Source organism: Salvelinus alpinus, chromosome 1 (genome assembly GCF_045679555.1).
Source record: "Salvelinus alpinus chromosome 1, SLU_Salpinus.1, whole genome shotgun sequence".
Lineage (NCBI taxonomy): Eukaryota > Metazoa > Chordata > Actinopteri > Salmoniformes > Salmonidae > Salvelinus > Salvelinus alpinus.
Window position 1 is genome coordinate 75,421,668 of NC_092086.1, and position 24,626 is coordinate 75,446,293.

At 44.6% G+C, this 24,626-nt stretch overlaps 1 protein-coding gene across 1 annotated transcript in view; it reads left to right on the forward strand.

The window, feature by feature from the left end:
* Positions 1 to 23,075, forward strand: part of exoc3l2a (exocyst complex component 3-like 2a) — a 31,936-nt gene extending 8,861 nt beyond the window's left edge. The window contains exons 2-13 of the mRNA XM_071326687.1: positions 1,644 to 2,140; positions 2,898 to 3,118; positions 5,624 to 6,347; positions 6,789 to 6,903; positions 7,061 to 7,171; positions 7,371 to 7,471; positions 7,583 to 7,693; positions 8,033 to 8,168; positions 8,358 to 8,480; positions 8,640 to 8,795; positions 18,903 to 19,024; positions 21,290 to 23,075. Coding sequence (XP_071182788.1) covers positions 1,671 to 2,140; positions 2,898 to 3,118; positions 5,624 to 6,347; positions 6,789 to 6,903; positions 7,061 to 7,171; positions 7,371 to 7,471; positions 7,583 to 7,693; positions 8,033 to 8,168; positions 8,358 to 8,480; positions 8,640 to 8,795; positions 18,903 to 19,024; positions 21,290 to 21,608 — 2,709 coding nt within the window. The 5' untranslated portion in view covers positions 1,644 to 1,670 and the 3' untranslated portion in view covers positions 21,609 to 23,075. The remainder of the gene's footprint in view (positions 1 to 1,643; positions 2,141 to 2,897; positions 3,119 to 5,623; positions 6,348 to 6,788; positions 6,904 to 7,060; positions 7,172 to 7,370; positions 7,472 to 7,582; positions 7,694 to 8,032; positions 8,169 to 8,357; positions 8,481 to 8,639; positions 8,796 to 18,902; positions 19,025 to 21,289) is intronic.
* The last annotated feature ends 1,551 nt before the right edge of the window (positions 23,076 to 24,626 follow it).

Genomic DNA, 24,626 nt, shown 5'->3' on the forward strand with positions numbered 1-24,626 from the left:
TATGGTAGAGTGGCCAGATGGACGCCACTCCTCAGTAAAAGGCACTTGACAGCCCGCTTGGAGTTTGCCAAAAGGCACCTTAAGGACTCTCAGACCATGAGAAACAAGATTGTCTGGTCTGATGAAACCAATATTGAACTCTTTGGGCTCAATGCAAAGCGTCAAATCTGGAAGAAACCTGGCACCATCCCTATGATGAAACATGGTGGTGGCAAGATCATGCTGTGGGGATGTTTTTCAGAGGTAGAGACTGGGAGACTAGTCAGGATCGAGGGAAAGATGAACGGAGCAAAGTACAGAGAGATCCTTGATGAAAACCTGCTCCAGAGCGATCAGCTCAGACTGGGGGCGAAGATTCACCTTCGAACAGGCCAACGACACTAAGCAAACAGCCAAGACAATGCAGGAGTGGCTTCAGGACAAGTCTCTGAATGTCCTTGAGTGGCCCAGCCAGAGCCCGGACTTGAACCTGATCAAACATCTCTGGAGAGACCTAAAACTAGCTGTGCGGCGACGCTCCCCATCTAACCTGACAGAGTTTGAGAGGATCTGCAGAGAAGAATGGGAGAAACTCCCCAAATACGGGTGTGCCAAGCTTGTAGCGTCATACTCAAGACTCAAGGCTGTAATCACTACCAAAGGTTCTTCAACAAAGTACTGAGTAAAGGGTCTGAATACTTATGTAAATGTGATATTTCTGTTTTTTATTTTTAGTACATTCGCAAACATTTCTAAAAACCTGTTTTTGCTCTGTCATTATGGGATATTGTGTGTAGATTGATGAGAATAAAGCTGTAACGTAACAAGATCTGGAAAAAGTCAAGGGGTCTGAATACTGTATGGATTATCTACAGGTAACTGCAAAAATAATGGAAACACTTGAGAAAATTAGGGAAACAAAGTATATTGAATTAAGCAATTAACATCCCATCATGTATAAAAATGCTGGGCAGGCCATTATTTTGGATATTATATTGGCTACCATGGCTATGCCCCCATACGATAACAATGCCCCCATCCACAGGGTATGAGTGGTCACTGAATGGTTTGTTGAGCATGAAAACAATGGAAACCCTAAGCCGTGGCCATCTTATCACCAGATCTCAACCCAATTGAACGCTTGTGGGAGATTCTGGAGCGATGCCGGAGACAGCGCTTTCCACCAACATTAACAAAACACCAAATTATAACCTTTCTTGTGGAAGATTGGTGTCGCATCACTCCAATAGAGTTCCAGACAAGGTGCATTGAAGTTATTCTGACTCGTGGTGGTCCAATGACCTATTACGACACTTTATGTTGGTGTTTCCTTTATTTTGGCAGTTACCTGTACATTACTATAGCACGTTGTACTGTCGTAACTTGAAAGAGCTGTTGGCTAATCATCTGTGTTGGTATTTTAGCTCTGAGTAAAGTCCATAATGAATAGTATAATTACAACAGTTCCTATGCTATTAGAATATTCTGTAGATCCCCGAGTACAACATTACTCTACCATTCATTTTGGTTTTAGCTTTCATTATCTGTTCAACCTTTTCCAGCACAATCCTACTGAGCTCTTGGTATTGGTAGCCTAACTAGCTTGTTCAAATGATCTGTGATCTCATTCTCTCTTCTAACTAACTTGCCTTGTGTCTTTGCAGTATTTGATTCTTGAGCACAACATTTTAATGCCCATCCTTAAGAACCTCCCGGGGAGGATCAAGAGTAACCATGGGAATGGTGAGCTCATCCTGCCCAGGTTAAACTTGGACCTGAACCCCTTCAATGAGGTGGACCTTGAGGAGGAGAGGAACGAGGGTGAGCCCCCCAATTTGGGGGTATGTGGGGGAAAAATCTTCCAGCGCAGTTCGTCTCGTGACGGGGAAGAGGAGGAGAATGAGGTGAACGCGGAGAGGCATGGCCCTGAGGCCCCTAAAGGAGGAGGGAGGCCCCTGAGGGGAACCCTTGAGCGGCTATGCGGCTCTTCGCCCCTGAAGACCCTGGGGAAGCTGGGGAAGGGGCTGCGTATGTCGGGGTGCAGTGTGTGGGGGACATTCCCGTCCCAGCGATGCCCCACAGACCCCCACTCACCCCAGCCTGAGAAAGAGAAGAGGAAGGGCCTCCGCAGGAGCTCAGAGGAGATCATGACCCTGCTCCGGTAACTGGGAGGGAGGGTTGCTGATCTAGGATCAGTTATGCCTTTTAGATCACAATGAAGATTGCATTGACAGGGAGGACCTGATCCTAGATCAGCATTCCCACTCTGAGATGCTTTATAAATACAGGCTCAGAGCCACAGATTAACATACATGTAATGTCTATATATAATATAACTCAATAACTATTTTCATTCGTAATGTCTCGACCAAAGAGCTTTCGTTGAGTTCCATTAATTACTGATTTGCTTGTCTATCCAAACTGATTTTCCTGTTACCGGGTAGGACTGAGACCCCCTATCAAGCTGTAACAAAATGACGGAAATGTTCACAGCATATAGCATAATCATTTCCTATTTGGTTATGTAATATACAAATGTTCCATGAGTTACTATGTTTATGAATAGAACTGCTTTGTTTGCTAATACCATGTTGTGTACCTAAGCACTATTTATAAACAGTTTTCACTTTGAGTGCTCCAGTCAGGGAAAGTCACAATCACCTCTCAAGCATTTAAATACCTGCTTATTTATAGCATATGAAGCCTAGTCTAGATATGGTGGTCACACGTTAACATTGAACACTACAGTATTTGGTAACAATTATGTATCCCATTCCATTATATTTTAGATGGTACCTTTATTTCCACACAATATTTCAGACTCTGGAAATCCACACATAGCCATTCTTGCCTTTCAAAGTCATACTCTGGCATAATATAGTTCCGACCCTCTCCTAATGGTTCTCTTCTGCTTGTAGATTTGCAGGGAGGAGGAAGCAGACGCAACGCAGAGAGAGCCTGCCCTGTGATGACCTGAGCGCCGGCAGCGAGGCTGAGTCCTGCCGCCGGCCCTCCTTCCTCAGGATGGTCAGCCTTGGCAAGCTGAAAAGGGAGTCCCTGTCGGACCACAACTCCCAGGAGGCTGAGGAGGATCTGGAGGAGGAGCCACTAGTGGTCAAACCCAGGGAACCTCTCTCAGGTATATAAGGCACTCCAAAACAAACCAATCAGGAGTGGAGATATGGTATGTTTCCTGCAGGTCCAACCAATCACAGATCACCTAATCGAAACATCTGAATCATGGAAGGGTCAGTGCAGGTTACTTCTGTCTCTGACATGAGCACCTTAGACCTCCCACAGTCAGTGTTTGTAAGTTTCAGTGTTTACTTTACGAGTCAGGAACTTCCTGGTCAGGTCCTGCAGTATTTCCTCCTCCAATCCCATGCTGGTTTCTGATGAGCTGTGTGCGGTCCCCGGACCCCCGAGTCATCGGGTTCAATCAGCACCAGGCTATGAAAGCCGGAAATGACTGACTTCCTCCCACTGCAGATCCCTTTAGATAGAACTTCATCCAGAGCTACTGTTCGCAGAGCTCAATAGGGACCAAAACAGACAAGGTACAATCATAGGACAGTGTAGTACATTGCGTGTTCACAACAATCCAAAATGTCAGGTCAAGAGATTTGTATTGTATTTTTTATGGATCCCCATAACTCTTCCTGGGGTACAGCAAAATTAAGGCAGTTATACAATTTTAAAAACATTACAATACATTCACAGATTTCATAACACACTGTGTACCCTCAGGCCCCTACTCCACGACATATCTACAATACAAAATCCATGTGTACGTGTATGTATAGTGCGTATGTTATCATGTGTGTATGCATGTGTCTGTGCCTATGTTTATGTTGCTTCACAGTCCCTGCTGTTCCATATGGCAAATAGGAGTGGCAATATCGTCCGCTATTATCCTCAGTCATTTTACATCGAAGTTGTCAGACCCCGGAGGCTTGCCATTGTTGATAGACAACAATACTTTTTCACCTCTTCCACACTCACTTTACGGAACTCAAAATTATAATGCTTGTCTTTCATAATTAGGTCAGCTATATTTGGATGTGTAGTGTCAGCACTTGTTGCTGGCATGTCATGCCTAAGTTTGCTAATCTTGCCAATAAAAAATTATTCAAGTAGTTGGCATTGTCAGTCGGTTTTGGGATGAATGAGCCATCTGATTCAATGGAGCTGAGTTTGCCTTTTTAGCCAAAATGTAATTTAAGGTGCTCCAATGCTTTTTACTAACACTCTTTATGTTGTCTTTGTTTCATAGTGTAGTTTCTTCTTCTTTTTATTCAGTTAAGGTCACATGATTTCTCAATTTGCAATATTTTTGCCAATCGGTTGTGCAGCCAGACTTATTTACCATTCATTTTGCCTCATCCCTCTTATCCATACAATTTTAAATTCCTCCTCAATCCACTGGGATATATCAATGGTTACAGTAATTGTCTTAATGGGGGCATGCTTATTAGTAACTGGAATAAGCTATTTCATAAATGTGTCAAGTACAGTGTCTGTTTGCTCCTCATTACACACCACGGACCACCAAATATTCTTTAAATCAACAACATAGGGACACCTACAAAACTTATTGTATGACCTCTTATATACTATATTAGGCCCAGTCTTTGGAACTTTGGTTTTCCTAGATATGGCTACTATATTGTGATCACTATATCCGATGGATCTAGATACTGCTTTCAAGCTAATTTCTGCAGCATTAGTAAAGATGTGATCAATACATGTTGATGATTTCATTCATGTGCTGTTTGTAACTACCCTGGTAGATTGACTGATAACCTGAACCAGGTTGCAGGGACTGATTACAGTTTTGAAGATTTTTCACGAGTGGGCAGCTTGGTGAAAGCCAGTCAATATTTAAATCACCCAGAAAATATACCTCTCTTTTGATATCACATACATTATCAAGCATTTCACACGTGCTATCCAGATACACCTCCACCATTGACATTTCTGTCTTTTCTGTAAATGTTATAATCTTGTATTGCTACCACTGTATCATCTAAGGTATTATCTAAGTGAGTTTCATAGATAGTCAGAATATGAATGTCATCTGTTACTAGCAAATTATTGATTTCATGAATCTTGTTTCTTAAGCTACATATGTTAACGTGGTCTATTTTGAGCACTTTTCTTTTAGGATGCTTACTTGTTTTCATTGCTTTACTGGGAAGCTTAGAAGATGTAGATATGCTCATGTTATTTAGGTCAGTGCAGGGTGAGCTGCATACAGTGGACTTCCTACTAGGGCACACCGCCTCAGTGCTAACAGTATAAATCTGGTTCATAGGCACATGATTACTGCATACAATAGCTGTAGGATCAGCAGAGGCATTCAGGGAAGTTAGAGGGACATAAATTAGGTTACTTACATTGTGTCTACCAACACCACGGTATAATGTACATTTGCTGGGCTTGGATCATTGATATACTCAATATCACACATATCAGCACCCTTCAATATGTCAATGTTGATATTTCACACAGAATATAGCCTGATGAAAACATGTACTTTTTCTCTTCACTTACCCCACCCGTTCCTACCCATACATTACATACTCTGTACAAACCAATAGACTAAACAGTATGACATTGATTCCTCTCTCTCTCCTTCCCTCAGTACTGGAGATCCTACAGCTGGTCAACCAGAGGGACCTCCTCCTGGCAGACACACACATCCAGGAGCTGGAGCGTGAGTGCGAGCTGATGGCCCTCCTGCCCCACCCCCCCACACCCTCATTCACGCCTCCCGGACTGACCCCTCTCGGGTCCTTCGACGACCCCTCCAGCCCCAATGTGTCAAGAGACGCCAGCCGTCGCAAGGCCAAGGATGTGGAGTTGCTGTACGAGGCCCTGCAGAAGGAGATGTGGGACGTGGTGAGGGAGTCACTCCGACAGCCAACGGCCGGGCCCAACCTGGGGCTGGTGGTGCTGGTCATCCAGCAGGAGGAGCAGGCCGACACCGCCCAGGCACAGAAAGAGGAGACCCAGCCCCTGAGGGAGGGCCTCCAGCCCCATCCTAGCCAGCGGCCCCGTCAGCTCAAGCTGAAATGGCGGCAGGCAGTGGGGGAGGCGTCTGACTGGAGCCTGCCCCAGCAGGTGAAAACTCCGGCAGGGCAGCTAGCCTCGTACCTGGAGCGGCTGAGGGGCCGCATGGTGGACGACCTGGACGCGGCGCGGAGGAACGTTGTGTCGGTCTACCCGGAGGAGTTCCAGGCCTTCCAGGTGTACGTGCAGAGCTACCACCGGGCAGTGGCCCGACGCCTGAACATCATCACCAGCTCCCAGCTGCAGATCACTGACGTCTACTCCTTGCTGGACTGGTTCTATAACATCTACAACAGGTCAGTGTCAGAACTCATAACATAACAACATTAAGAAAATCTATGACATGTACAACAGGTTAGACGTATACACTTTTAGAAAACAAGGTACTACCTAGAACCATAAAAGGTTATTCAATTGTCCACATAGGAAAACCCTCTGAAAGTAACTGTTTTTGGTTCCAAGTGGAACCCTTTTTACTAACTCAAGGTTCTACATGAAACCGTTTCACCACTAAAAGGTTCTTTGTATAACCTTTTTCACAAACAAAGGGTTCTACTTGGAACTAAAAAGGATTCCCCTATGGGAACAAACAAAGAAACCTTTTTATTTTATGAGAGTTAGTAAGTCCATGTACGTGTATATGAACATATAGATCTTTACAGGTATTCAAGCTGTGAGACTTGAATGAATAGTGACAGACAGTAGCACTTCCTCCCTTTTCCTCTGGTCTTTTTAAGGGATGTCCTGGGCACCGTTGGCATGAAAACCCCTATTAACTACTCCCCACTGGAACCCCTACTGCACCAAGATACAGTGGACCGACTGGAACAGGACTGCCTGAACACTGTCAGGGTAAAATCACACTTCCTTTAATACTGAACACTGTCAGGTGAAAACTTGCCCACTGACAGAGGTAATGTTTCTGGCACTAATCTAATGGTAGTGGAACTGCCCATGCTTGGATAGACAATGGACTTCATGGTTGTGTGGGTTCTGTTGTTAATCTCAGGAGAAGGTGACCACAGAGCTCACTCAGGTTCTGGACGAGGAGGAGAGGCGGTGGGCCCAAATGCTGCACATAGAGGAGTACCAATCCAATCTGGCCCGCTCCATCATCCAGGTCTGTCACACTGTCACTCAGAGACACTACTGTACAGTATATATGTAGGTCACTATTACTATGGCAGTCTGGTGACATTGTGGCAAAGAACTCTAAGACATTTGTAAATCTTTTATGAATATTCAGGAATGAACTATTTTGGCTGGTTGGATTTTGAAGTTCCTACCCTTATTAGTGTGTATGTGTGTGACTGTAACAGAGACTGACGGTGGACCTAGACAGATCCACAGCTGTAAGCTCGTTTCTGGGGGCCAGGGTGGCCCGCTGCAGTCTTAATGGGCTGTCTGACTTCCTGTACAGGTGAGGAGAAGATGTACTCATAGAGACATGGACAATGAGTATATTCAATCAATAACCTGTATGTAAATCGATATACATGGATTTCATTTCATAATTTTACTGTGTGTCCAGTTTCCAGAGAAAAGTGGAGATGTTCCATGAGACCCAGGCTGAGTTTGGGGACCGGGGTGATGGATACATCTCCAGGACCATCGCTCTGGTCAACTGTTGTCCTCCTCTAAGGTAGATACCCAGACAGAGAAGTCATCTCTTGTGGCAACTGTGTTGACTGATGCTCCATTCAAATGCTCATCGAAAACGTATATTTTCAAGTTGGTGAAGTTGTAAATGCGACAAGAGAGCATTCAAGTGCATAGACCAATGAGTTAGCTCGATAATCCAGCCCGATAGATAAGCTTGCTAACATTGCGGATAATAAGTTAACTATCTTGCTGAAGTTAACAACATGATCAAACTAGGTTATCCACATGATTAAGGTTGTAAATGGTTCAAATGGTTTTTCCATGTCAGAAATACGATCATTCCGAGACCAACAGTGTTTGCATTCCAATTTTTGTGTAGGTCTTTCGTACAGCGCTGCAGGCAGTGTGACCCACAGGGTAGTGAGGAGTCCACACAGAGAGCTAACTCCTCCCTCGATAGGATCATTAACCAATCAGTGAGGGTTCTGACGGAAAAACTATTTGAGCACATCAGGGTGAGGCAATGTGCTTTTTTCTTTTGTTAGGGCGGTAAAACGTCCTCAATACACAACTCACCAATTCCACACGTATTCATGACTGATCAAATACAAACAAACATGCTCTAACGTTAGCACAAATGTTTTGATATAGGAGAAGCTGTTCATCAACTTCATGTGAATGAAAGCTGTGTATTTCTATTCCAGCCGTTCTGTGACAAGCTGGTGAAGAGAAAGTGGCTAAACAACACGGAGGCATTTGAGGCCATCGAAGCAAGCATCAAGCAACACTTTAAGAAGTTCAGAAGACTGGACTGCCCACCTTATCAGGTATCCACCAATGACCACATACCTGACACGATAACATGTTGCGCGAAATACATAAAATAATAAATATTTGCCCTTTCTATCCCAATATTTTTTGTTTATCAACACTTATATTGCAATTGACGGACTGAATGATTGACTGGTTGATTATTTGATTGACAGAAACTGGTGGGGGAGGTACACAGGCGGATCCTGGTGGAGTATGTGCGTGCGATCATGCGAGGACGGGTCATCTGCACATCATCAAAGATGAGAAAGAGGATGGCGTTCCGACTTCAGGACGAGGCCAAACAGCTCAAAGGACTCTTCAAAGACCTGGTCAGTCATCCCTCTGACTTATGGTCATAATGACCACAAATGTACAGTTATTAGTATAACTACTGTCCCCAACGGGAGGGAACAAGGTACAACATACTATGGGGAGTCAACGACCAATCCTATTCACCTGAAAACTGAAATCCTACCCAACGGGCCAATGGATGCCAAGCCCTCCCTTGGAAGCCCTGCCTTTCTGGCTATAATACCCGGGCTCGCATTCATTTCCTTAATTCAGTGCCTCTCTTCATCGAGCCCAAATCCCCTGATGGCGCAGGGGGATAATATGTTATACTTCGTTCCCTCCTTCAGCGAACAATAGCTATATTCATAACTTTATGTTCCCATTCAGTCAGTCACTTGGTATAACATACACTATACAGTGGCTTGCGAAAGTATTCACCCCCCTTGGCATTTTTCGTATATTGTTTCCTTACAACCTGGAATTAAAATAGATTTTTTGGGGGGGTTTGTATCATTTGATTTATACAACATGCCTACCACTTTGTCTCTTGGGGTATGTCTCTATAAGCTTGGCACATCTAGCCACTGGGATTTTTGCCCATTCTTCAAGGCAAAACCGCTCCAGCTCCTTCACATTGGATGGGTTCCGCTGGTGTACAGCAATCTTTAAGTCATACCACAGATTCTCAATTGGATTGAGGTCTGGGCTTTGACTAGGCCATTCCAAGACATTTAAATGTTCCCCATAAACCACTTGAGTGTTGCTTTAGCAATATTCTTAGGGTCATTGTCCTGCTGGAAGGGGAACCTCCGTCCCAGTCTCAAATCTCTGGAAGACTGAAACAGGTTTCCCTAAAAAATGTCCCTGTATTTGGCGCCATCCATCATTCCTTCAATTCTGACCAGTTTCCCAGTCCCTGCCGATGAAAAACATCCCCACAGCATGATGCTGCCACCACCATGCTTCACTGTGGGGATGGTGTTCTCGGGGTGATGAGAGGTGTTGGGTTTGCTCCAGACATAGCGTTTTCCTTAATGGCCAAAAAGCTACATTTTAGTCTCAGCTTTGCAGCTCCTTCAGGGTTATCTTTGGTGTCTTTGTTGCCTCTCTGATTAATGCCCTCCTTGCCTGGTCTGTGAGTTTTGGTGGGCGGCCCTCTCTTGGCAGGTTTGTTGTGGTGCCATATTCTTTCCATTTTTTAATAATGAATTTATTGGTGCTCTGTGGGATGTTAAAAGTTTGGGATATTTTTTTATAACCCAACCCTGATTAGTACCTCTCCACAACTTTTTCCCTGACCTGTTTGGAGAGCTCCTTGGTCTTCATGGTGCTGCTTGCTTGATGGTGCCCCTTGCTTAGTGGTGTTGCAGACTCTGGGGCCTTTCAGAACAGGTGTATACATACTGAGATCATGTGACAGATCATGTCACACTTAGATTGCACACAGGTGGACTTTATTTAACAAATTATGTGACTTCTGAAGGTAATTGGTTGCACCAGATCGTATTTAGGAGCTTCATAGCATGAATACATATCCACTTTTACGGTTTGAATTTTTTGAAACAAGTTTAAATTTTTTTTGCTAGAGCTGCCCCGGTCAACTGTAAGTGCTGTTATTGTGAAGTGGAAATGTCTAGGAGCAGCAACGACTCAAGCCGTCTCAGAGGGTACCAAATTAGGATTCCCAGGGCAGCTCAAGCACAGACAGGTTCCACCACCTCTAAAAGGGGGTATAGAAGCCACCTTTGTCCCTAATACTTAGGGAATACTAATACTAATACTAATACTAATACTAATACCTCATGAGGCCTGAACTGTCAGAGCCCCATATAGGTAACCAGAACCTTCTGCAACTTGGCTATGCGCACTGACATGCTGCCACTGCAGCCCAAGTCCATAGATCCCATGGTTCCAAAAACAATACTTACCTTGCGATCCTGAAATGTCAGAACTGGTACAAGGAACCGAAAGTCCAAAATTTCAGACCACTTGTTGTGACTTGGTATAGCATCGACCAGAGTTGATGAACCACGGCAGCCCGAGGCTCCATCCCACTGGAAACTTGCTGTAACCTGGATAAATGCGCAACCTGCGCGCTGCCTAACACCCACTCCTGGTCCCAGCCATAAGAACACTATGAGCCACACCGGCAGCAGTTACATCCAAGCGATAAAACCTTGTCATGCCCCTGAACAATGCCCAAGCAGCCGCATCACCCTTAGTGGCGTGAGCACGCACACCGCTAGGCAATCCTTGTCCTTTGTTGTCATATGCCGGGGAGAAAGTGCCCTACCCCGAGCTGGATTAGCGAAAAATACAAAAAGCTGGTCACAAACACAGATATCCTTGGTCCTATTCATATACAGGACGTGCGTAAAGTGTGCACCAGACACAGGCCATGCAACCTCCGTTGTTCATTGGAAGCAAACAGAGGAGGTGAGAAAGGGAACTGCTCGAAAGCCCGGAAGGGTGTACTGATAGCAGGTAGAGATCCCCAACCATCACATAGAGCAGGATCCAATGCCACTGATACTCCACAGAATCAGTTCCCAATGGAGCATCCAGATCCATCATCGACAAGAAAAGACTAGAATACGTGTTCTCTCACGATGCATAAGATCTACGCCAGCCCTGCACACCGGTCCCATTCTGGACAACCATCGAGGGGTGCAGTCTCCACTCCGTAGAGATAGGACCACCCCCTGGAAAGCAGATCCAAACCTACGTTGAAAGATCCGGGAAGATACTTCCCCATAAGCGACAGGAAATGTGCACTGCTCCATACGAGCAGATAACGGGACAGGTTTATGAGCGAGAGAGACCACATCCCTTCCTGTCTGTTGATGTATGCCACCACCGTCCTGTTGTCAGACCTTACCAACACATACTGGCCCTCCAACATTGGAAGGAAACAGCTCAGCCATAGAAAACAGTCAGTAGCTCTAGGTAATTGATATGAGTGCCCTTTGCGCTGTTGACCAAATCCCTCACACAGAGCTCCCCATCCCAGTAAGGATGCATATGTCGTGATCACCCTGCGGGACAGTACCCGGTCCATGAGAACCCCCTGCAACAACAGTTGCGGGTTCCTCCAAGGAATTAACACCCTTAGGCATGACTGGGATACCATGAGCAGCTGATGGCAGTGGTGAAATACGTCCAGACACGTAGCAATCCCCCAGCACTAAAACAAAAGCATCAACAGAAGTCCCAGAGGCACTACAGAGGCGAACTGCAGAGCCCCTGTCACAGCCCTCATCACCCATGGTGAAACTGCTTGCCCACCACTGGACTGGAGAATGCTGCCAGTCTTCCATACCTTATCTCCTGAAAAGGTAAAGCGCCCCCCTGAGGATTGGGATAAAAAATTGTTTTATCGTGCTTGTTTTCATATCCACCACTCTTGACAACCGTGTGTCTGAATGTGGGGAAGGAACTCGTTTTTTGTTATGCCCACACCTGGACAATAACACAGTCTTGATACCCCTCACCAAGGATCCTTGGGTAGAAACAATGTGCTTTCGTATTACCTCTGTTCTGATAGCCGGCCCACACCGGGTTCAGGGACTTCGGCAACCAGTAACTTTGCCCCATTGACCGAGCCACTTAAAAGCACTGTTGCCACAACAAATTCTTGGGGAGGAAGGCCCCACTAAGCCACCACCATTGCCCCCATACTTTCCCCCACAGCCAGGATAGTACAGCGTGACAGACGCAGCACAAAATCAGCCATAGCACGGATTTCGTCGTGATGCTCTGAAACCGGCTTCCCCGTCTCCACGGTCTTCTTTAGCTTCTGCAGCAAATCGATATGATACATCTGCAGCACTGGACCACATTCAACGAAAGGGCCGCCACACCCTCAGCCTGATACATTTTGTCCAACTGATCCGCCGAGAACTGGCACTGTGTATTTGGAAGCACAATGCTAGAATAAGCCCCCTTGTTAGCCTCTGGAGCTAAGTAACCTGCCAGCTTTCCATCCATCGGCAGTGTGTAAATGAGCCCCGCCTTCTCTGTACCCTCTACATTATTGAGCTCGCCATAACCTGGTAGCACTAGCCTGGTTGAATGAGGGGATTCCCAGGTCATCAGCGAAATCTTTAAACATGGGTAAGCGCTGCATGGACAGGAGGTAAATAACTTCACCCAAAACTGGAGGAACTCCGCTGTGGAGGAGAAGACGGCCAATCCACCCCAGGTGATCTGCCAGCCTACGACACAGCTCCATCAAAGGTGCATTAACCACCAATGGTTCACTCTCCCCCATCGAATCCACAACCGGGGCTTTAGGCTCCCTGTACAGATGCCATCCGATTCACACTCTGAAAACCGTCCAGAGCCAACCAGGGATAGTATATCATCCCTGGAATCCAGACTCTGAACACTGCCAGAGAAACCTTGAATGAGCCTCACTCAGATGGGATGACAACCCTATCAACTCTAACCACCACTGCTGCTCTCTCCCGGCAGGCCTCCTGAGTGTGGTTCCACTCCAGGCAAACAGGACTGCACTTACTTTTCATTGTGAAACCCCATGCATGAGGTTGGAGGTTCAAATTTGTCTGGTTAGCGTTTTTGAACTCTTACCACTGGCCCTCTTACCCAAGCAAGGAAGCATTAGCTACACAAGCAGAGCAGAAAGTGCTTAGCTTTCAGCAAACAGAAGAAAACTCCAAGTACACTCCCCCCACTAACAGACACCTAAGTCGGAGCTGAATCTCGAGCCCCGGCATCCATTGGCCCGTTTCATTTTCAGTTTTCTTCAGGTGAATAGGATTGGTCGTTGACCAATATGTTATACCAAGTGACCGACTAAAAGGGAACAACTATCTGAATGAAATAAGACGATTAAGCTTAACACTCGCAACAATTGTTTGGTAAACCCTAAGCGTGCATTTATAACAGACCTCTAATAAAATACGATACACATGTGCTAATTTAGTTTGACATTGGTTAAGTGAATGCTGAGGTGCTGAGAGAACATAGGGCTGACATGCTGAGGGAACATAGGGCTCAGAAAAGATAGGGCTGAGGGAACATAAGGCTCAGAAAAGATAAGGCTGAGGGAACATAGGGCAGACCCTGTCAGTCTTTCCACTGAGAAACTGACTTCCCTATACTCTTCATTGACCTTGTTCTGAAAAATCACTTTGAAGCAGATTATTATAAGAATTTTTTTTAAAGACGAAACAAAAGAACTTCGGCTGTGGAATGCAGAGGCCTGTCTGTTACGAATGGTCCCGTGACCCTGGGGGATGCCAGGTCAGGCATAACTCAGACAGTGTTGATACGGGGTAGAAGGCTGAAGAATGGCCGCTGTCAGCGAGATGGAGATGAATGAGTGCAGGCCTACGTTAGTGTTAGTCAGGGGGTGGGAGATTGTGAGGAACTGGGTCTGCCAGCATGGCATTTGCCCCTCTCCATGAGCCAGTTGAAAGAAATGTCTGTCACCTCGGGCTGACAACAGGAAGTCTCTGTGTTTTGAGGAACTTCCTGTTCCTGTCAGCTGGGCAACTTTGATGTGTTTCTAGGTAGTCTTGATTGCCTTTCGCTTGAGAAGCAGAACGAGACATCTGTGGAAACTGGGGATTGAATACATTTTTAATCACTGTCTAAAAGGGAAGAGGATATTTTTAGTGGATGGAGAGGTTAAGCTGTGTTAGCACACTGCACATTGTTGTCTTTCTTTCTGAGAAAGTATGTCTGACAAACAGGCTGTCCCTGTAGGAGACACATTTATTGGTTCCAGGGAGAACCCTTTCAACAAAGAACCTTTAACACTAGAACCATTTACCCCATACAGTCTCTGACAGTTATTTTGATGCTCTTGCCACTTTAGAGCATATTTACAAAGGGTGCGAGAAGCTCCAGACTTTTTTTCCATTTAAGTCAATTGTTATAATGCTTGTGAATATCAACGGGATGAAAGCTTCGCTACAGTTCAGTGAGACAATCACCACACCGACCGACTCCAGATAGTGATGTGCGTATCCCATCTGTAGACGGCCTTAGATCCAGAACAGGAGTCTACCTCTGATTTATTTGTCTAATTAATGAATAAATACTAGTTGAAGTTGTGCTTCAATACAGAGCAAGAGATGGTTTGTTAACTGAAGGGTATTTAAAAGGCTTGAATGTACAAGAAATCAGAGCCATAGGTTGACAAGCAAGAGCAAAGTCTTCCTTCGGTGGTTATAAAAAAAGTGGCTTATAAATAAACATTTGGCTACTGAACAGATCTGTTATAACATGACTTAAACCAGGAAGTCAGTAGAGCATGATCTGTTTCTCTCATTCAAGTAAAGTGTGACGTAAACAAGACACATGGCCATAATCAAACACAAATCTGTGTCTCAGCACACACACACAAACTACACATGCACATGCACACACACACAAACTACACATGCACACACACACACACACACACACACACACACACACACACACACACACACACACACACACACACACACACACACACACACACACACACACACACACACACACACACACACACACACACACACACACACACACAGAATGAGCCGAGGCAGAAGCCCTGTGTCTCAGTGCAGCCTTATCATCTTTTATGTATTATTTGTATTCCAGTCAAAGTCAGGTCCTTGGTCCCGCGTGCCAGCGTTATCACTCTGTGGATCAAGATGGCGCCGGAGGGGAGGGCTGCTGTCTTATCGGCTCTTAAACAACCATGCTATTTCGTTTGCTTTTTCGTTTGCTTTTTCGTAATTTGTTTTGTACATAATGTTGCTGCTACCGTCTCTTATGACCGAAAAGTGTTTCTGGACATCAGAACTGGGATTACTCACCTCAAATTGTACGAGGAGTTCTTCTTCAATGAGTCGGACGCGAGGGATACAGACACCCGGCCAGGCCCAGATCCCTGTGATTCGCTGGAAGAGGAAACCTAGGTTTCGCGGGAAGATATCAGGATGCCTTGTGAGGATCAGGCGACGAGTCGCTAATCTGTCCTTGCCTTCCGTTCTGCTAGCTAACGTTCAATCGCTGGAAATAAATGGGATGAACTGAAAGCACGTATATATCCTACCAACGGGACATTAAAGGCTATAATATCTTATGTTTCACCAAGTCGTGGCTGAACAACGACATTAAGAACAAACAGCTGGCGGGTTATACACTCCATTGGCAGGATAGAACAGCAGCCTCTGGTAAGACACGGGCCGGGGGTCCATGCATATTTGTAAACATAGCTGGTGCACGATATCTAAGGAAGTCTCAAGGTTTTGCCTGCCTGAGGTAGAGTATCTCATGATAAGCTGCAGACCACCCTATCTACCTAGAGAGTTATCATCTGTATTTTTCATAGCACCACAGACCGAGGCTGGCACTAAAACCGCACTCAATGACCTGTATTCCGCAATAAGCAAACAGGAAAACGTTCATCCAGAGGTGGCGCTCCTATAGGCCGGGGACATTAATGCAGGGAAACTTAAATCAGTTTTACCTATTTTCTATCCGCTTGTTAAATGTACAACCAGAGGGGGAAAAAATCTGGACCACCTTTACTCCACACACAGAGATGCCTAGAAAGCTCTCCCTCTGCCTCCATTTGGCAAATCTGACCATAACTCTATCCTCCTGATTCCTGCTTACAAGCTAAAATTAAGGCAGGAAGCACTAGTGACACGGTCTATATAAAAGTGATCAGATGAAGCAGATGCTAAACTACAGGACTGTTTTGCTAGCACAGACTGGAATATGTTCCGGGATTATTCCGATGGCATTGAGGAGTATACCACATCAGTCACTTGCTTTATCAATAAGCAAGTGACTGATCATCAAGGACATCATCCCCACAGTAACTGTACGTACATACCCCAACCAGAAGCACTGAGCTAAAGGGTAGAGGTACCGCTTTCAGGGAGCGGGACTCTAACCCGGAAGCTTATAAGAAATCCCGCTATGCCCTCCGATGAACCATCAAACAGGCAAAGCTTCAATACAGGACTAAGATCGAATCGTACTACACCGGCGCCGCGCTCGTCTTATATGGCAGGGCTTGCAAACTATTACAGACTACAAAGAGAAGCACAGACAAGAGTTGCCCAGTGACACAAGCCTACCAGATGAGCTAAATAACTTCTATGCTCGCTTCGAGGCAAGTAACACTGAAACATGCATGAGAGCATCAGCTGTTCTGGACGTCTGTGTGATCACGCTCTCCGCATCCAATGTGAGTAAGACCTTTAAACAGGTCAACATTCACAAGGCCGCTGGGCCAGACGGATTACCTGGCCAACTGGCAATTGTCTTCACTGACATTTTCAACCTCTCCCTGTCTGAGTCTGTAATACCAACATGTTTCAAGCAGACCACCATAGTCCCTGTGCCTAAGAACACTAAGGTAACCTGCCTAAATGACTACCAACCCGTAGCACTCATGTCTGTAGTCATGAAATGCTTTGAAAGGCTGGTCATGGCTCAAATCAACACCATTATCCCAGAAACCCTAGACCCACTCCAATTTGCATACCGCACAAACAGATCCAAAGATGATGCAATCTCTATTGCACTCCACACTGCCCTTTCCCACCTGGACAAAATGAACACCTATGTGAGAATGCTATTCATTGACTACAGCTCAGAGTTCAACACCATAGTGCCCTCAAAGCTCATCACTAAACTAAGGACCCTGGGACGAAAAACCTCCTTCTTCAACTGGATCCTGGATTTCCTGACGGTGACAACACATCCACCACGCTGATCCTCAACACGGGGGCCCCTCAGGGGTGCTTTCTTAGTCCCCTACTGTACTCCCTGTTCACCCACAACTGCGTGGCCAAGCACGACTCCAACACCATCATTAGGTTTGCTGACGACACAACAGTGGGAGGCCTGATCACCAAAAACGATGATACAGACTATAGGGAGGAGGTCAGAGACCTGGCAGTGTGGTGCCAGGACAAAAATCTCTCCCTCAATGTGAGCAAGACAAAGGAGATTAGCGTGGACTACAGGAAAAGGAGGGCAAAACAGGCCCCCATTAACATTGACGTCGCTGTCTAGAGTACAAAGGTCAATCATCTCTGTTGTCCATCAGCCATCAATGGATGACTCCTATTGATAAACCATTGTCTCAATCCATGATTGTCAGACAAAGAATCCACCAAAACCACTCATTCCTTTAATGTACAGTGTTAAATATCACTAATATGTGACAATAATGATTTTTGTGAACAAATGTTTCATTTTGGCGTTATAATAAGATTGGTAGCAACATGGAAAATCATTGTGGAAATCTGTTGCAACTCAAGTCGACTACAAAATCCACTAATCCTCTATCTATGGGCTGACTGGCTAGCTAGCTAGGTAGCTAGCTAACGTTAGCAAACGTAGCTACACACAATAATACCAAAGACAATATTAGCATGTAACATACTGTAGCTAGTTAGCTGTAAAATCGCCTAAACAAACTCCACTATCAATTTAGGAGTCTACAATCTTTGGCGAACACCAAACGTGATTGCTTATTTTTTTCTTTAAACAATGGCTTTTTTTCTGGCCACTCTTCTATGTTCAACCTGCAGATGATTGTGCCTCATAGTGGAGTCTAACATGCTGACCAAACCACTCACGTCGCATGCGCGAGCGTTGCAAAATACATTTAGAAATCTATGTTATTAAATTATTGCACCCACACTGCTCGTGCGCGCCAACGAGCGTCTGCGTTGCCAAGGGCTAAAATAGAAATCAGTTCTATTTCTGACGCAGATTGCGCTGCAAGTCCTGCCTCTCCCATCTCCTCATTGGTTTATAGAAGCAGGTACCCACGTGCCATCTCCTCATCGGTTATACCCACGTGGGTGACTGAAAGACGAATGAGGTCAGTGGCGGTAATGCACCTAATTTATGAAAGTTGCCAAACGCAATATAAAGTCAAGAGAAGAAAGTTTGTTGGTGATGTGGACACCAAGGAACTTGAAACTCTCGACTCGCTACAGTACGTAACTCATCCAGAACAATGAAATTAGCTAAACCTTTTAAGGACAAAAACGGACAATGAAGAATGCATATGCGTTTTCAAATGCTTTTATATGTCTCTGGGTGGTCATTCGTGTTACACATTTTTATGATGACTTATCTTATATCTCTTCTCTCAGGAGTCAGGATCCTCTTGGCTGGACAGTGTCCTCGCTCATCTAGCTGACATCATTCTACTGGAGGACACTCCGTCCATCCAGATGGAGGTTGCTGTTCTGGTGAAGGAGTTTCCAGACATACGGTAAAGGTTTCAATCATTTGGGGAATGCAGTATAGAGCACTGTTTTAGAAACGTTGCAGAGTGAACTAATTTGCCAAGTGTCATTCATTGGTCACCATTTCCTATATACGCAATGCCACAGTACACAGAACCTACATTCCACAGTGCAGTTTCATAAGTGCTGTTTTTGGCATGTGGACAAAGGTAGCACAATTTAAGTCCACATATACACTGAGTGTATAAAACATTAGGAACACCTTCCAACTATTGAATTGCACCACCTTTTCCCCTCGGAACAGATTCAATTTGTTGGGGCATTTTTATTTTATTTTATTTATTTTACCTTTGTTTAACCAGGTAGGCAAGTTGAGAACAAGTTCTCATTTACAACTGCGACCTGGCCAAGATAAAGCAAAGCAGTTCGACACATACAACAACACAGAGTTACACATGGAGTAAAACAAATATACAGTCAATTATACAGTACAAAAACAAGTCTATATACAATGTGAGCAAATGAGGTGAGATAAGGGAGGTAAAGGCAATAAAAAAGGCCACGGTGGCGAAGTAAATACAATATAGCAATTAAAAACACTGGAATTGTAGATTTGCAGTAGGTGAATGTGCAAAGTAGAAATACTGGAGTGCAAGGGAGCAAAATAAATAAATAAATACAGTAGGGGATGAGGTGATTGTTTGGGCTATTTATAGATGGGCTATGTACAGGTACAGTGATCTGTGAGCTGCTCTGACAGCTGGTGCTTAAAGCTGGTGAGAGAGATAAGTGTTTCCAGTTTCAGAGATTTTTGTAGTTCGTTCCAGTCACTGGCAGCAGAGAACTGGAAGGAGGAATTGGCCCTGGGGGTGACCAGTGAAATACACATGGACTCTACAAGGTGTTGAAAGCGTTCCACAGGGATGCTGGCCCATGTTGACTTCAGTGCTTCCCACAGTTGTGTCAAGTTGGCTGGATGTCCTTTGGTTGGTGGACCATTCTTAATACACACGGGAAACTGTTGAGCGTGAAAAACGCAGCAGTAGCGTGGCACCAGACTGTCTCCCGTGGGGTGGCAGGAAAAGGAAATACAGTTCAGCAGTTCTTGACACACTCAAACCGATGCGCCTGGCATACTCTTGCCAATTCACCCTCTGAATGGCACTTAAATATTTTCTCTTGCCAATTCACCCTCTGAATGGCACACAATCTATGTCTCAATTGTCTCAAGGCTTAAAATCCTTCTTTAACCTGTCTCCTCCCCTTTATCTACACTGATTGAAGTGGATTTAACAAGTGACATCAATAAGGGATCACAGCTTTCACCTGGTCAGTCTATGTCATGGAAAGAGCATGTGTTCCTAATGTTTTGTGCACTCATTGTAGACTTTCTGTTGACACAATGGGTCAACACAAGGAAAAGAAGCACGGAAACATACTTATATTAACCCTGCTATTCTTGGAGAGGACCGAGGGGCTGTTTTGAGTGGCAGAGGCTGGTTATCCCCATAAGGTACTGTCCCTGGCCCCTCGTTGTTTGTGTGTTTCATGGGGTCAGTCACTGGACGGCTAGCTGGCAGCGTACCCAGTATGTGACGCATGACCCGTGGCCCGGCAGACAGGAAGCTGCTGCAGAGTATTTCCTTTTCCTTCCACCCCACGGGAGACAGTCTGGTGCCACGCTCTGGAATCAAAGGATGGAACTAAAGCAGGTCGATACGATGTTAACTCATTCAGGCACAAGGAGTGCCTTTTGTTTGCTTGCTCGCAACTCGCCGTTGGTATTTTCAGAGATCAAAGTCTGCAGTCCACCACTGGGACTCCCCCAAATGTCCCAATAGTTCCTACATCAGCCCCTCATCCCCCCCAACCACTGTTTAACACCTTTGTTTACAGGCTCAGTCAGTTTCACCCCACCCTTGATTGCTTTGTGAACAAACCCTTCCTCTTGTTCATATTGAAACAATCAGCAAATCAAATCAAACTTAAATTAAAGTGAATTTAAAATCGCAACACACTTTAAATTCAATTTACTTGGAAAGTCTGGTAGATGTACCAGGTGAAGAAATGTAAAAAAAAAAAAAGGTTTTGTCACATCTTTGTTGAATCGTGTCTAATTGGCATGAAATATACATCATTTTTTATCAATAGATCAACTGAACATAATAAGTTATGGTCCTTTGCTGTGCATAATTGAATCATGAATCAGCATCAAAATGACTGAAACACACTAACACCAGTCTCTATCTCCCTCCCTTTCCTCCCCTTCTCTCCCTCCATCATCCCTGCAGGAAGAAGCACGTCTCCACCCTGCTGAACGTGCGGGGCATGATGCGTCAGGCGGAGCGTGAGGAGATCCTGAACATAGTCCGAGACTTCGAGAGCAGTGGCAGCTCTGCCCTTCTAAGCCGGGATCACGCCCTCTTCTCAGACATCCCTGTCACCTCCGAGGTGCACTGCATCAACCTGGGCCTCATCCGCGTCGCCATGACCCTCGCCAACTGGTTCTCAGAGGCCCGGCCTCGACGACACCGCAAGAAAACCCCCAGGAACAGAACCACGCTGCCACTGGAACCCCTGACCGAGGAGAAGGATATGGATGATGATTGACTTCAAGGAAAATTATATGGAGCACATTGGTAGAACAGAGGCTCACCCGTAACACTCATAATTCTGTATCAATGTGCTCGTTTGCATGACTAATTAATACTGATGGTGCGTAATATAATTGTTTGACTTTCTGCTGTAAATAACATAGGTAGAGGTTTGTTGTTGACAAGAATTTGACGAGCACTCAATCCTAATATCTGTCATATTATGTGCTGCGACTACTACTATGGGGCGGAATACTGTGAAACATACTACTGATAGGAAATTCAAGTCTCCAAAGAAACGTGAAACTATCAAATCCGCTTTTAATTCATCTGTAAATTGACTTCTCACTCATTTACAGACATTTCAAAGGAATGTGATAAAAAATGACTTGACCTCAGGTACAGCACATACAAGCTCATCTACTGCACCTCAAGCTCAGATATTTCTTCATGTTTGGAATGAGAACCAGTACACAGTTTCATTGCTTGGATTGATTTTAAGGCATACTTGAAACACAGATTTCGTATCATCTATGAACGTATCACTTCAATGGTTTTGTAAACCTTATTGGGTAACACTTTACATTAAAGCAGTGTTTCTTAATGATGGTCCTGGGGACACAAAAGGGTGTTCATTTTTGTTCTTGCCCTGGCACTTGATTCATCTAATCAACTCATCATCAAGCTTTTCGATGTGAATCAGGTGTGTTAGTGCTGGGGTAAAAACAAACATGTTCACCCCTTTGGGTCCCCAGGACCAGGATTGAGAAATACTGTATTAAGGTATACTTTTATACATAAATAAGTAGTTAATAAACTGTTAATTATTCATTTAACAATAACTTAGAGCTAACTAATGTGTTATAACTGTTTAACTTTTATAACTAACAATTCATTGTTTCTAAACTACTTAGGGAAAGGGGGTACCTAGTCAACACACCTGAATGGATTCCACCAAAATGTGTTTTCCGCATTTAACCCAACCCCTCTGTATCAGAGAACTCTGAACTTAAGAATCATTTTAAGTACACCTTAATGTAAAGTTTTACCAGCTAAGGTAAAGTGTTACCAAAACTATTCAAACTGTTGTCATCATATTTCAACTAATTATTGTCCAGTTGAATGCTTTGTAATGTAAAGTTTTACCGGTTAAGTTAAAGTGTTACCAAAACTATTCAAACTGTTGTCATCATATTCCAACTAATTATTGTCCAGTTGAATGCTTTGTAGATTCCAATGCAATGTATGACCTATGGATATATATGTTGTTCAATATCTCTTTATTCTATGGGTAATTTAACCTAATCCTAACCTTGTCTTGGATACTGCACAGCTTTTCTCTGCTCTTTCTCTAACTTTGTATTGTTGTTTGATACACGTATGTATGGAAATATATGAGAAATATATATATATATATATGACATGGTTTGTAAATGTTTTGAACACTCAACTGTGAATGAATATGAGTAAATAAACCCCCATTGATTGGGTGGTTTGAACTAACTTCTCATTTGATAGGGGCATATATTTTACCATATATAGAAGTACATACTGTATATTTGGTCACGTTTGGGAGCAAAATAATCTTTAAAATACAAAATGTCATGTGCTGAGAAGCATATGTTTGATGACAGAAAGGTGGTTTCCTGCCCAAGGGAGGAATGCTGAACATCTTGAAAACAGCAGTGGTGAACAAACAAACCAAAGGGCAGTCTGACAAACTGATATAGTGTATGATGAAGGGTATACACTGAGTGTACAAAACATTAAGGACACATGCTCTTTCCATGACAGACTGACCAGGTGAATCCAGTTGAAAGCTATGATCCCTTATTGATGTCACTTGTTAAATCCACTTCAATTGGTGTAGATGAAGGGGAGGAGACAGGTTAAAGAAGGATTTTTAAGCCTTGAGACAATTGAGACATGGATTGTGTATGTGTACCATTCAGAGGGTGTGTTGGCAAGACAAAATATTTAAGTGCCTAGTAGGTGCCAGGCGCATAAGCTTGTGTCAAGAACTGCAACGCTACTGAGTTTTTCACACTAAGCAGTTTCCTGTGTGTATCAAGAATACTCCACCATGTGTTATGGCAGCTACTGTATGTCCATTTGGGTTCCACCGTGGCTCCTATATGGTGCTTGGTTGCAAAGGGAAACTGAAGGGTCGTACCTCCAGACTCATCCGAGGGGATGTTTTGTGGTAAACAAAGGCTACGTGTTGTCTACCGCCGAGGTGGCAAACGGATGCTTTTATTGGAGCCAAGTTTACGCCACGCACTAGGAGGGAACTTCCTTTTTGCTGGTCGGAGTGTGGGTTCAGCCATGCTGGATCTTTTTCATGCTTTATAAACACTCATGGGCTGTTTAAAACAAGTCAGACAACCTCAGTATGGGTTATGTGCTGTGTTTTCTCTTCACACACTCCCTAAATTGGGCTGTATCTCTAAAAGCTTATGTCACTACATGTCTATGTGTAGCTTTCTTACCCTTTTCCATGGAAAAATTACAACACATGGCAGAAAATTCTGTACTCAGAGCAGATGGTTCACATTGACCACTTGAACATCCTTGTTTTTCAATGGCGACCAATAGCACACAGTGTCCCACTTCCCTACTGTGAGTGTTCATGACTCACCTGCACCAGACCGCCTGGTCCTGGAGGGTTGCAGCAGACCAACCAGGGTAAGTAAAAAAAGCCTTGCACGAGTCTGAACGGTGCATACAGTAGGAGCAGGAGTCTGTTTCTGGACAGGATGCTAGTCTATCACAGGGACTTACCCCCAATCTACATGGTCAAAAGTATGTGGACACCTGCTCATCGAACATCTCATTCCAAAATCATGGGCATTAATATGGAGTTTGTGCCCCCTTTGCTGCTATAACAGCCTCCACTGTTCTGCGAAGGCTTTCCACTAGATGTTGGACCATTGCTGTGGGGACTTGCTTCCATTCAGCCACATGAGCATTAGTGAGGTCGGGCACTGATGTTGGGCAATTAGGCCTGGCTCGCAGTCGACGTTCCAATTCATCC